Raw genomic sequence first — 13,343 nt, forward strand, 5'->3', positions numbered from 1 at the left:
TTCCTTTCCCTTCCCTTCCCTTCCCTTCCCTTCCCTTCCCTTCCCTTCCCTTCCCATACCTTCCCTTCTCTCCCTTCCCTCCGATTTCGCACCCTTTCTGTTGTTCACTTACAATTTCCTTTCCCTCCCCTCATCCTTCATTCCCTCCTCCTCCTCCTCCTCCTCCTCCTCCTCCTCCTCCTCCATTCTTTTCATTTTTCAATTTCATCCCTTCAGCTACGAAATTACCTACCTTCCTACCCCACACCCATCACTTACCTACCTACCTTCCCACCTTGCCAACAACCCTCCTTCCTACCTGCTTGCCTCCCTACTTACCTACCTACCTACTTACTCTTTACTTACCAACTTCACATCTATACCACCTACCTACCTTCCTGTTTCCCAACCTACTTACTGTACTTACTAACCTACCTACCTACGGGCATACCCACTTAGTAGCTGAGGTACCTACTTATCACAGTGTAATAAATCATTCTACCTACGTGACCCCCTTCCGCATACTTACCTACCTACCTACCTGCCTAATTCTTTTGCCCACGTCCCTGCTTACCTTCTACCTACTTACCCACTCACCTGCGTAATTCTTTTTCCTGGCCACCTCCTTGCTTACCTTCCTACCCACCTACCTGCCTAATATTCATGTTGCTGCCTCTATACCCACCTACTTACCTACTTAATTCTCGTATGCCTGCCTACCTATCTACCTACCTACTTACCTACCTACCTACCTACCTGCCTACCTACCTTCCAACCTACCTACTTAATTCTTGCCCACCTACCTTCCTTTGTACTTAGTTACCTACCTACCGGCCTAATTCTCGCCTACCTACCTATATTTACGTACCTGTCCTCCGACCTCCTCCTCACCTATCTGCCTACCTACTTATGTTCCTTGTTACCTACCTACCTTCCTTCCCATCTACCTGTCTACCTGCCTAACTCTTTAAAGTAAATACCTACATAATTATCAGTCTACCTATTCACCTACCTACCTACCTGTCTCGAGATTATTTTCATTCTCTCTCTCTCTCTCTCTCTCTCTCTCTCTCTCTCTCTCTCTCATTACGTTATGTGGCTTCTCTTTTGCATGACGTTCCTCCCTCTCTTCCATCCATCCCTCTTCCTTCCTTCCTTCCCTCCTTCTTTGGTCTTCCTTCCTTCTTTCTTTTTCTTTTTCTCTGCATCCTTTAACTCCTTTCTACCCTGTTTTTTTATCTTCGTTTTATTTCTGATTCTCTCTCCTTCCCTCACTCCATCATTTCATCCCTATTCTCATTTTGCTTCCCCTCGCTTTTCATTGCTTCTTAATTCCCTCCTCCCCCCCTCCCTACACTCTCATATCTCCCCTCTCCCTCCCTGTTTCCCTCCTCCCCTCCTCCTCCCTCATATCTTCCTTCGCCCTCCCTCCCTCCCTCCCTCCCATCTTTTCATTCATATGGCCTCCCTCCATTATGAATCATTCTCCTGCCTCCCCCCCTCCTTTCTCCCCTCCCCTCCCCTCCTCCTTCCGTTTCTCCTTCCGTCTCCCCCTCCAACTCGGCTCCCCTCCCCTTCATTAATTTTCTTTTCATTCATTTATTCATTTCATTTACGGTGCTGCCTGTTCCCCCTCCCCTCCCCTCTTCCTCCCCTCCCCTCCCCTCCCTTCCCCCCTCGTTTTCCTCTCCTGTCATCTATATCTCCCCTCCCCTCCTCTCTCTCTCTCTCTCTCTCTCTCTCGTTTAATATCCCACTCTTTATTCCAAGTTTTTTTTTTGTTTTTTGTTCCCATACTCCCCGTCTCTTCCCTCATCCTTCTGTTTCTTTCTCTCCCTTCCCTTTTACTTCTCTTCCTTTCTCTTTATTGCTTCTCTCTTCCTTCTCCCTCTTCCCACTTCTTTACGTCTCCCGTCCCACTTCCCTCCACTTCACGCTCCTTCCCTCTCTCCATCCGTTCCTTCTCCTCACCCCTTTACTCACTGTTACCTTCCCCTCTCTACATCTTCCCTCTTCCTTACTCTCCCCACCCATTCTTCTCGCCTCCCCTCCCTCCTCTCCCCTACCCTGGCCTCCCCTCTCTCGTTGCCCTCATCCTTCAATCATCCACTATCCATTCATGCATTCATTTCCTCCCTCCCTCCCTCCCCCTCTTCTCTCTTATCCCTCCTTCTCTCCCTCCCACCCCCTCCCCTTCATTCATCCCACTTTTACTTCTCCCCTCCCCTCTTCATTCTTCCTCATCTTTCTCTCTCTCTTCCCTCTTCGCCCTCTCTCCCTCCCCATTCAAATACCAACCTTGCTTTCATTCATGCATACGCTTCCTCCCCCTCCCCTCCCCTCCTCCCTCTTCTCTTTCTCTCTTCCCCCTCCTATCGTCCCCAGATTTCCTCTCCTCCTCTTCAGTTTGTTCCATGCATAATCTCTCTCTCTCTCTCTCTCTCTCTCTCTCTCTCTCTCTCTCTCTCTCTCTCTCTCTCTCTCTCTCTCTCAGTTGCCTAATTTCTTCCATGTTTTCTTTTCCCCTTTCCCTCCTCCTCTTCCATTCCCTTCTCCCACCTCTCCTCCCTTTTCCTCTCTCTCCCCTCCCTTCTCCCTTCTCCTCTCCCCGCGCCTCCCCTCCCCTCATCGACAGGACTGAGTGATGGGGAGTGGGAAACTGAGAACTAAAAATAGGCATTGACAGAGGAGAGGGAGGGGAGGGGATTGGGGGAGGGAAGGAGGGAGGGGAATAGAGGGAAGAGAGGATGGGAGGGGAGGGGGAAGAGAGAGAGAGAGAGGGAGAGGAAAGATTGAATGGGAGATGTAGGTGGGAAGTAGAAAGGGGAGGGGGCAATGAATACATAAGAGGAGGGGAGGGAAGAAGAGGGAAAGGAAATGCAGATGAGAAAGATAGGGAGAAGAAGGAGAATAGGAGAGAGAGAGAAGAGAGGGGAGAGGGGAGGGGAAAGAAAATAAGGAGAGATGAACAGGGTGAGAGGAGGGGAGGAAGAAAGAAGAATAATAGATTAGGAATGAAATGGAAGAGTGAGAAGACATACAGACAGACACACACAGGAAAAACAGAAGAGGGAGCAAGAGGAGGAGGAGGAGGAGGAGGAAGACAGAGGGGGGGATTAAGAGAAGGACAGAAAAGAGGAGGAGGAGGAGGAGGAATGAAACGAGAGAGAGGGGAAGAGGAGAGAAATTGGAGCTTGAGAAAGGAGGGGGGGGGAGATGGGAGGAAGGGGAAAGGAAGATGGAAGGAAAGAAGATGGAGAGAAAGGAGGGAACGAGATGGGAGGTAGTGGAGAAAGGAAGAAAAAAAAATAAATCTGGAGGAGTGTGTGAGAGAAAAACAGTGGTCAGATATAAGGAGTAAATGGAGGAGAAAAGGAGTAAAGAGAGCATGAGAGAGAGAGAGAGAGAGAGAGAGAGAGAGAGAGGAAAATGTTTGAGATAAACTTGTAATTGGATAAATTTAGGAGGGAAAACATGGAGAGAGAGAGAGAATAAGATAAACTGGCGTTGCTCTCATTTACCTGGTGTTTTGCGGCTCAAGTAAAATTAGGGAGAGAGAGAGAGAGAGAGAGAGAGAGAGAGAGAGAGAGACGGTTGGGATAAAAACAAGAACTAGAAAAAGACCAATAAAAACAGTTGAAAAAAAGGCAGTAAGAGGAATAACAGAGAGAGAGAGAGATTAAAGAGGAAGCAGTGGAGGGAAGAAGAGGAGGAAGAAGAAAACTAAAGAGGAGGGAGGGATGGACACTTCACCCTCAACCTCTCTCTCTCTCTCTCGTTGCTATTTTTTGGTCCTTTTTCTCCTTTGATTCTTTTCCCTTTTCTCTTTTGCGTTGTTTGATTTTTTGTTCTTTCGTTTATTCATTTCCCTTCTCTGCCCTTCTCTTTTCCCTTCCTTCTTCCCATCATTCCTTCCTTCCCTACCTCCCTCCTTCCTTCCTTCTTCCCATCATTCCTTCCTTCCTTCCCTACCTCTCTCCTTCCTTCCTTCTGTCTGCCATTATTTCCATGTTTCGTCATCCTTGCTTCCCTTCTCGTTCATTCATTCTATATATATCCCTTCTCCCAGTTCTTCATTCTTCCTTCATTTATTCATAGATTCATCACTCTTTCAGTCATTCATTGCACTATTTCGTCGTCCTTCTGTTATTCCTTCTTTCCTTCATTCATTCTTTCAACACGTCATTCCTTCCTTCCTTCCATCCTTCATTTTCTTTCCATTTCTTCCTTCCTTACATTATTCCTAACTTATCCTTCCTTCGTCCTTTTTTTCTTTCCTTCCTTCCTCCTTCGTTTCTTTCTCCGTTTTCTCCTCCCTTCTTTTTCTTCCTCCTTCCTGCCTTCCTTCCAGTTTGTTCCCCTTCCATCCTTCCTTTCATTTTTCCTACCTCCCTTTCTTCCAATTTTCCTTCCTCCCATCCATCCATCCATCCTGCCTTCCTTCCTTCATTCCCTCCTTCCATCCCTCTTTCCATTCCTTCCTTCCTTCCTTCCTTCTTTCTTTCCTTCCATCCATCCTCCATTCATTCATTCATTCATTCGTTCATTCTATCCCTCTCTTTCCATCCTTCCTCCCATCATTCATTGTTTCATTCATTCATTCTTTCATTCATGAATTCTAACTCTCTCCTTCCTTCCTTCCTTCCTTCGGTCGGTATGTTGTCATTGAATTTTTCATAAGACACTTTTTCGGGTACTTTCAGTGGATTGAAGGAAGGAATGAAGGATGCAGGGAGGGCAGAAGGAAGGGGGGGAGAGAGGGAGAGAGAGGCCAGGAAGGAAGGATAGACAAAAAAGGAGAGAGAGAGAGAGATGGGTCAGGAAGGAAGGAAAGAAAAAAAAAAGGAGAGAGAGAGAGAGAGTTATAAGAGGAAAGAAGAAAGTTAGAAAACGGACGTGTGGAGGGAATGAAGGAAGAGAATAGAGGGAGAGAGGGGGTATAGGAAGGAAGAAGGGAGGGAGAAGGAATGAAGGGAGGAGGGAGGGTATGGGAAGGGGAAAGAAGGAGAGAGCAGTGGTGTAGGAAGGTAAGGAGAGAGAAGGAAGGATAGAGGAAGAAATTAATGAAAGAAGGAAGAGGGAGGTGAAGGGTGGGGAAAGGGAAGGAATGTGTGAAGAGGGGGAATGAAGAGGGAGGAATTAAATGAATATAAAGACGGAAAGAAGGAGAGAAGGAAGGACGGAGGGAACGAAAATGGAGACAGGGAGAAGGAAGGAAGGAAATAGGACAGTGATGAGAGAGAGGCGCTGTTGATGCGGAACGATGGGGAGAGAGAGAGAGTTCCCAGGAAGAAAAAGAAGGATTAAATACGGAAAAGAGAGAAAAATGATGGAGCCAGGGAAGAAATGAAGAAGGGAAGGAATGTCTGAAGGAAAAGAGAAAGGAAAGATGGAGGAAGGGAAGGAATGTCTGAAGGAAAAGAGAAAGGAAAGATGGAGGAAGGGAAAGGAGGGAATGGGTAAAGAAGAGAAGAAAAATAGCAGAGAATGAAAATAAATAGAGAGGTGAAATCAAGGAAAGAATAATTGTATGAATAAGTGAATGAAGGAGGAGGGAGTGAATGAATGCCTGAAGGAAAGAGAAAAGGAAGGAATGCTGCCATATTGGTTGGATGATGAAATATTTGTGGTATTTCTGGTGATTGGTGGTAGTGGTATCGGCATTATTGACGTGGTAGTAATAGTTAGTAGTAGTAGTAGTAGTAGTAGTAGTTAGAAGAAGTAATGGGAGAACCCTGAGTAGTAGTAGTAGTATCCCCCTTCCCCCGCATATGGCGTAATAGTCCCGCATTTTACCGCTCAGATGGCCTGTTGTCACGTCATCCCTGAACGAAACTCATTGCGGTGTGAACGATAAAGACGTTCAGATACACGGGGTTTCAGTGGGTTTCGTCTTGTGGCTTTTTTCTGCATGGGGTTTGGTCAGGGTTCAGGAGAGTGAGGGTGACCTTTGTGGGTTAGGTTGGGGTTGGTTAGGGTTTAGTTGTTGTTGTTATTATTATTATTATTATTATCGTCATCATCATCATCGTCATCATCATCATCCACCCCCCCCCTCAAAATTCCATATCACCTCCATACAACCAAACTGTAATGATCGTACTAATTATGTCATTCCCGTGTTTACTAATGACTTAATGATGTAATTAGTATGGGCTGGGAATTACCTTGAATCACTGGTATTATGGGGTGGTATGATTGTGGTGTGGGTGTGGGAGTAATTATAGGTGGGGTGAGTAGGGTGAGGGTGGGGGAATGGTTGTGATGATGGTGCTGTTATTGGAGCAGAAGAGGTTGTGTTATTATTGTTATTTTTGTTATTATTATTATTATTGTTGTTGTTGTTATTATTATTATTAGTATAGTAGGAGGAGGAGTTGTTTTATTGCGGTTTTTGTTATTATTATTGTTATTATTATTATTATTATTATTATTATTATTATTATTACTATTATCATCGTATTGTTCATCATCATCAGTTACCACCATACCAAGCACCTCACCTTCAAGGTCTAAACCAATCACTTTCGCCCAGTGTAGCAGGAAAATGATACACATGAACGAAATAAATGAACTTTGAACGCTGAGATAAGAGGCAGCCGACCTGATAAGACACAGGGATAGAGATAATGGCTGATAATGAGAGTAATTACTGAGAAAATGACTTGATGAAAATGAACCCGAGGAAAATGAGGAGAGATGAGGATGAAATGAGTGTGGCAGGAAAAAGGCGGTTTGGGAAATGACAGAGGAGAGAGAGTAATGACGATGGTGTATGGGGAGATGATGGTGATGAAGGAATGACGGAAGTGGATAATAATAATAATAATAATAATAATAATGTGGGATATACGGTAATGAAGAATGTGTATGATGTCATTAAAATACGGATAATTATAAACAGCGATAATAATAATAATAATTAATGATAATAATAATAATGTGGGATGTAATCAAGGATGTGTATGTCATTAAAAACATGAATAATTATAAACAACAGCATCAGTAATGATAATAATAATATGAGATATAATCAAGGATGTGTATAATGTCTTCAAAAATATGAATAATTATAAACAGTAATAATAATAATAATAATAACGCAGCCATCTTCCATTTAAGACAACAAATTAACACTTAAATAGACCCACTCAATTTCCTCCTCCTGAACGAAGTGTATTGAACGGAAATCGATCCTCTCTGAAACAGCTCGTGCATTAGAGGGGCCATTCCCACTCACCTTCGTTCAGGCAGCAAAATGGAGTGTTCGGGAATTGACTGGAATTAGTTGGCGAGAGAGAGGGATTCATAGTTTGGGGTATTTTGTCTGAATGTATCGTTCGGTGTTGCTCAGTTGCTTCTTCCCTCACGGTTAGAGAAAGTAAGAAAACGTTAGAGAGAGGCAGAGAGGAATGAGAATTATAAATGAAGGCAGTGAGAAGGGAAACTAGAAGACAGGTAAAGAAAAGAGCTTGAACGAGGAGAGAGAGAGAAAGAAAAACAGTGTGAGACAGAGAAGAAAGGGGAGATAGAAATGGAAACAGAATATTAGAAGGGAGAATAGAAAGAGAAGAAAGCTGGGAAAAACAGCAAGAAACAGTAGAGAAAAACAAGAGAAAATCCTCCCCAAAAAAACATACTGAGGAGGAAAGTTAAGAACAGGTGAGAGGAAAATACTGAGAAAAAAAATGGTGTAAGAAAATATATATACACAGGTGACAGTCCCTTCATCTTCTTCCTTCCCTCCCTCTCCCTCATCTTCTTTGTCTCCCCCCCCCTCCCTCCCCAACCCCTCACCTTCTCTCCGTCCCCCTCTCCCTCGTTTGTTTATCTTCTGTCTCCATCATCTCTCTCCCTTCCTCTCCATCTTTTTTTTAATATATTTATATATATTTTTCACTCTGTTGTCCTTCTCTCCTTCGCTCTCTTCCAGTCTCCTTCCTTCCTCTCCATCACCCTTTCTTTCTATCACCTTTCCACCTTCCATCCATCCCTCTATATCACTTTCTCTCCTTCCATCCTTCCCTACCTCTCCTTTCCTCCTCCTCCACTACATTCTTTTCTTCCTTCCATCCGTCTCTTTTCCTCCTCAGTTTCTTCCTTTACATTCCTTTCTTTCTTCCCTCGCTCTCAATCACCTGCCCTCTTCATCTTCCTGCCCCTCCCTCCTTCTCCTTTGTCTTCTTTCCCTGTCCCGTGTGGTCGTGAATTATATCCTCCATCACACCTGTCGTACACACCTGCTCCCCCACACCTCCCTCCTGCCATCACACCACATCTGTCGAACACACCCGCTGTCATCACACTTCATACACACCTCCCTCCCTCCCCACCAGAAGCCCTCACACTTTCCACACCTGACACCTGCCCACCTTTCTATACCTGTTCACACCTGTCTTCTCTCACATCTGCCATTACGTCTGCCACTACCACACTTTTAATACACACCTTTCACCTCTGCACACCTGTTCCTTCCCCCCCCACACCTGTCTCTCAGCATCACACCTTAACCCCCTAAACCTTTCTTTTCCCCACATTTGCACCCCCACACACCTGTCCCTACCATATCTCCCCCATTTAATACACCTGTCTTCCCACGCACCTGTTATCCACACCTGCCAGCTCTCACTTTAAAGGCCGTACCAATCGACAATTTTTTTTAAAATTGTTTTTTAAGGGAACAGGAAGAGAGAAAAAATCATGACTGGGGGTGGGTCGGGTTCGACCCGCGGGTCTCCTGGAACTTTGAAACCCAGACCCGGTGGAGGGAGGAAACGGAGGGAAGGAGGAGGAAAAGACATTAGGTGAGAGGAGAGAGAGTGAGAGCGCGAGAGGGAGGAGAGAAAATAGTAAAGATTTTAGTGGGCTTCTCTTTTCTTCCTTCACCCACGACGACGATGGAGGTGCCGCTCTCCCGGCCCCCCTCCCCCCTCCCCCCACCCTCGGAGCCCCTCAGTCCGGTCGATTTTCTACCCTTCGACCGCGACACTCGACTGGAGGAGAAGACCGAATTCCTGGACTGCTGCTCGCTGGAGTACAACCGGCCTGGGAAGATCACCATAGTCTCCACCCAGCCTCGTCTCCACCACCCCCTCCACTCTTTGTCTCCTGACGACTGTGAACTGGATCAGAGTTACAGTGAGATTGTGGAAGCACCGTGGACTAAAGGCAGTAGGAGTGACGGTGGTGGTAGCTGCGGGCATAGTTGTAGGAGCAGCTTGAGTGAGGGCAGTGGTGGCGGTGGTTGTAGGCGGCAGGAAATTGGGCCGCACGAACTAGGCAGTGACACGGAGAGTGTGGTGGTTAGTGCCCCGTTGCACAATACCCCGGCTACTGTGCGTTGCGTGTGCGTGTGCAAGAAGCGGAGTTGCAAGTTCGTGGAGAAGCCCTTTGATGCGGAGAGTGTGAGGGCGTCACCGACCTCCGGAGTGTCTTTGGGGTACCGATTAGTGACTTGGCTATCCGCTTTCGTGCCGCAGAGGAGAGGGACAGACTCGCCTTTAGCCACTGATCAAATAGACGTCGCGGTCAAAGTCCATCCAGAAAAGCGGTCGAAAATCATTCAGGTGCTTAAGTGCGGTCAGTGGCGAGGACATGAGGACAGGTGCCCAGGTGAGGCCCTAGGACAGTGCCATGCGTTAGGGTGCGGGAAAAGAGTGCCACTTAGAGGGTGCCAAGTGTCGGTGCCACGGACTATAGGTGTGGTGCTGGGGGTAGTGCTGGTGTTGATGGGGATGACCTACGACCACGGGATCAAACACGGCGTGGACGACCTGCTCCAGGACTGTTGGTCGTGGCTCAGAACCAGCTACATGAATTTCGGCGACGAGTTTGTGTCGTATAACAGCATATTTTTTAGAATGTCCAACTCTGAGGTGCTGTACGGGGAACCATACCCGAACTACGCCAACAAAACGGGCAAGAAACCGGCCGCAAATGCCACCAGCTTCCAGGAGGCCATTAAAAAAGTAGACCCGAAGTTCCTGTACGTGCTGGAAGGTCTCAGGTTATCCGTCCAGTTGCACTTCTTCAGCATAGACGAGAGATCGGACGAGATTCGACAGAAGGTGCTGGTCCACGATCGGGGTCCGCTTTTCTTCCGCATCTCCTTCAAAAGAACGGTGGGTCTGCAGATTGATTACCTGCGGAGGCGGTCCAACATGTCCCTCACCACGCCTTTCCAGATTTACGACCTCATGAAGCTGATCATGGTGAGTAACGGCCTCCCGTACTTCGGGATGCACATGCATGACTTCATCCAGACCACCCCATCCGCCCTCTTCACCATGATCATCAACAACCTCAAGAAATTCAAGGTGGACACGACCTTCCTCTCCGGCATCCAGGCACAGATCCAGAAAGGCCGGAGGTTCAGGAGGGATGCGGAGAAGGAGGAGGGGAAGGAAAACGGGAAGCCAAGTGTCACAGTCCCTGCCGCGCCAACTACGATAACGACCAGGGAAAGTGAAATCCCGTTGACAGTTGTAACGGAGCGACCAAGAACGACGACCCCAACCATTTGGACGACCAGCGCGGCGGGGACGACCTCTTCGCGAATGGCAGTTACTGTCTTGAGTAACAGCACGACTACAAAAGCCTCATTCTCTTCACGAACGACTGGTAGCGTAACCAACTGGATTGCCGCGAGAGCATCAGTCTTCTCACGAACGAAGTTTAGTCTCGTGGAAAACAGTATAACCACCAAAGCATCACTAATTTCTCGAACGACTAACAGAGTCCCTAGCAACGACAGGGCCACGAAATCATCATTATCTCCACAAGTGACCACTAACGTCTTAAACAGCAGCAGGACTACGAAAACGTCATCCTTTTCACGAACGGCTGACAGCATCGTGGAAAACACTTTAACCACCAAACCTACCCTTTCATCATCACGAACGACCACTAGTTTCCTCAGCAACAGCACAACCACGAAAGCGTCCTACTCGTCCATCTTAGAACGAATAAGGCGGTCGACGGAGGAACCAAGCCTACGACAAATAGCCTGGAGATCCCTGACGGAAATCTCCAAGAAGATATTCCTCCCCTTGCCTCTGGACACCAAGAAATCAGTCCTCCTGCCGGTGCCTTTCATAGAGAAGAACTTGACGCTGAAGTACCGCCATTCCGTCAACGTCTTGGGCCTCCCGGGGTATCAGTTCGTCCTCGGGAATGAAATCACGAAGAATGGCAGTCCGTGGGGTGGTTCGCTGTCGGATTTGTACCCCTCACTCAGCTATTCCCGGGTCAAGGATGGAGAGAACCAGGACGCCTCCAACTCCCACCGGCACCGGTTCAACGACAAGCGGAAGCACCACCGGCATTCCAAGCATCAGAATGGCCTGGAGAGTGATAGTTACCGGAAGAGCTTCAACGACGTGCTGGGCGTGGTCGACCTTCAACCTCTGCTCTTGGAATCCATAGGCAAGGTGTTCATGATAGACCACCACCTCAAAAATTACCCGTTCTGGCTCTCCCCACCCCACTTTTTGTCCCTGACGGACCACATAGAAGCCGTCATGAATAGGGAAAAGTACCCTGAGTCCAAGAACCAGACGGGGGATCGCAGCAAAGACAACATCTCGAGTAAGAACTTGCTGATAGGCGTGGAGGGGGTACAGGCGAACGAGTCTGTGCATGGGTCCTTCATTTACTACCACCCCATCCTTGGCGTGCCCATCAATGCCTCCCTGGCTGTACAAATAGGCATCAGACCGCCAGAGGGTATGCTCCACGCCCACAAACTCGTCCCTATCATGTGGGCCAGGGTTCAGGTGGAAGAGATACCCCGAACCTTGTGGTATATACTCTGGGCTGCGTGTCACCTCAGGGAAACCATTATGGGGTGCTTTATCTCCTCGGGTCTGCTAATAATCACCTGTTCTCTCACCTGTCGGAGGAAGAAGAAAAAGAAGAAGCCTGTGGAACAACCGGATAACAGTGCCTGAAGTGCGTCACTCTCGGATGCGTGGATGTAAATAATAAAAGTTCCCCCCCCACATTTTTTATCAGTGGTTGGGGTTATGGTGATGATGATGATGATGATGAAGATGAAGGAACCCCACACATTTTTTTATCAGTGGCTGGGGTTATGATGATGGTGATAATGGTGATGGTGGTGACGACAAACATATGGACAAAAGAACGGAATAATGTGCTATGTTGAGGTCGTGAAAATGCCTCACAACATATAAAAGTGCATGAAACTAGAATACAATAGATGAATGGCTGGTTGAAGGAAAGCATCACCAAACGAGGAAAAAAACTGAACAGGCACAATCATACGGACCAAACCATCTTTCCAGTCGGTCCTGCAACCAAACAGAAAAGTATATATAATTTTTTGGGCTTAAGTAATGAAGCCAGCAAACAAGCAGACCGATAGCACTCAAGTAAAAAAATATATATATAAACAAGTCTTCCTTACTTTTTACAGTCAACTTCTTCCAAGATAATAGCCACTGACGCGTAGGACGGAAAAGATAAATATTAAGCAGCCAGTCTCGTGTTACTCCTTAAGAATGGGGGCCCGAGGCTAGGCTAAAAAATACTCTGGAGAAAGATGAGATGCGATAAAGGACACCACCTTTGCCTATAGGGATTCGAGGCTAGGCTGGAAAAATGACGGGAAAAACTGACAAAAAATGGTGACGATGAAAAAATACGACACGAAATAGCCACAACATCGTATATGGGGTCCCTAGGTTAGGCTTAAAATAAATAAATAAAATAAGTCCGCCGCCTGCCGAGTCCCAAGGCTTGCCTAAAAATAAAGGAAAAAGAAAAAAAAAACAGGCATGAAACAAAACCTTTCAGCCGCCTGGAGTGTCCTGGGAGGAAAAAAGGGTAAAAAAATAGTGCGAAACCTCTGCATCCCTCCAGGACCAGATAGAAAAACAAAACTCTATCGTCGCCTCGAAAACTGTAGAAAAAGTAAGAGAAATATCTCAGCATTGTCTCATAAAACCAAAAAAGAAAAAAGGCAGACAGAAACCTTAGCATCGCCTCCAAGACTGGAAAAAAGAAAAAAGGGTAGAGCAAAAAACTTCAGCGATATGGCAGAGCAAAACATCAGCCTCGCCACCAGGACCCGAAAAACAACAGAAAAACAAAGCCTCAGCGTTGCTTCCAACACTGAAAAAAAGACCAGAAAACAGCGGTACAAAATCCTCTGTCTGGCCCGGACCCGCATCCCGACTTTGCATCTACCAAGAGGTCATCCAATTACCCCCACTCCAGTGCCAAATTGGACAGGCTTGGCACGGGACGCTACACCCACGTCAGGCACCAAGGCACGGTGGTTGGGGCCTGCCTGACTGCCTGAGCTTCCTGTCACTTCCTGCCTTACTGGATTAATGCCTGAA

At 46.9% G+C, this 13,343-nt stretch overlaps 1 protein-coding gene across 1 annotated transcript; it reads left to right on the forward strand.

Moving 5' to 3' along the window:
- The first annotated feature begins 8,876 nt into the window (after positions 1–8,876).
- LOC145416767 (uncharacterized) lies at positions 8,877–12,021 on the forward strand. The gene has a single exon (XM_080285689.1). The coding sequence runs from the start codon at positions 8,877–8,879 to the stop codon at positions 11,925–11,927; it is 3,051 nt and encodes a 1,016-aa protein (XP_080141815.1). The 3' UTR covers positions 11,928–12,021.
- The last annotated feature ends 1,322 nt before the right edge of the window (positions 12,022–13,343 follow it).

The sequence above is a fragment of the Coenobita brevimanus genome, chromosome 107 (assembly GCF_032717465.1).
Source record: "Coenobita brevimanus isolate Jiangsu-jjx chromosome 107, ASM3271746v2, whole genome shotgun sequence".
NCBI lineage: Eukaryota > Metazoa > Arthropoda > Malacostraca > Decapoda > Coenobitidae > Coenobita > Coenobita brevimanus.

Bases quoted from the DNA above. Each gene is read 5' to 3' on its own strand.
- LOC145416767 (XM_080285689.1), top strand. From the start codon at position 8,877: ATGGAGGTGCCGCTCTCCCGGCCCCCCTCCCCCCTCCCCCCACCCTCG.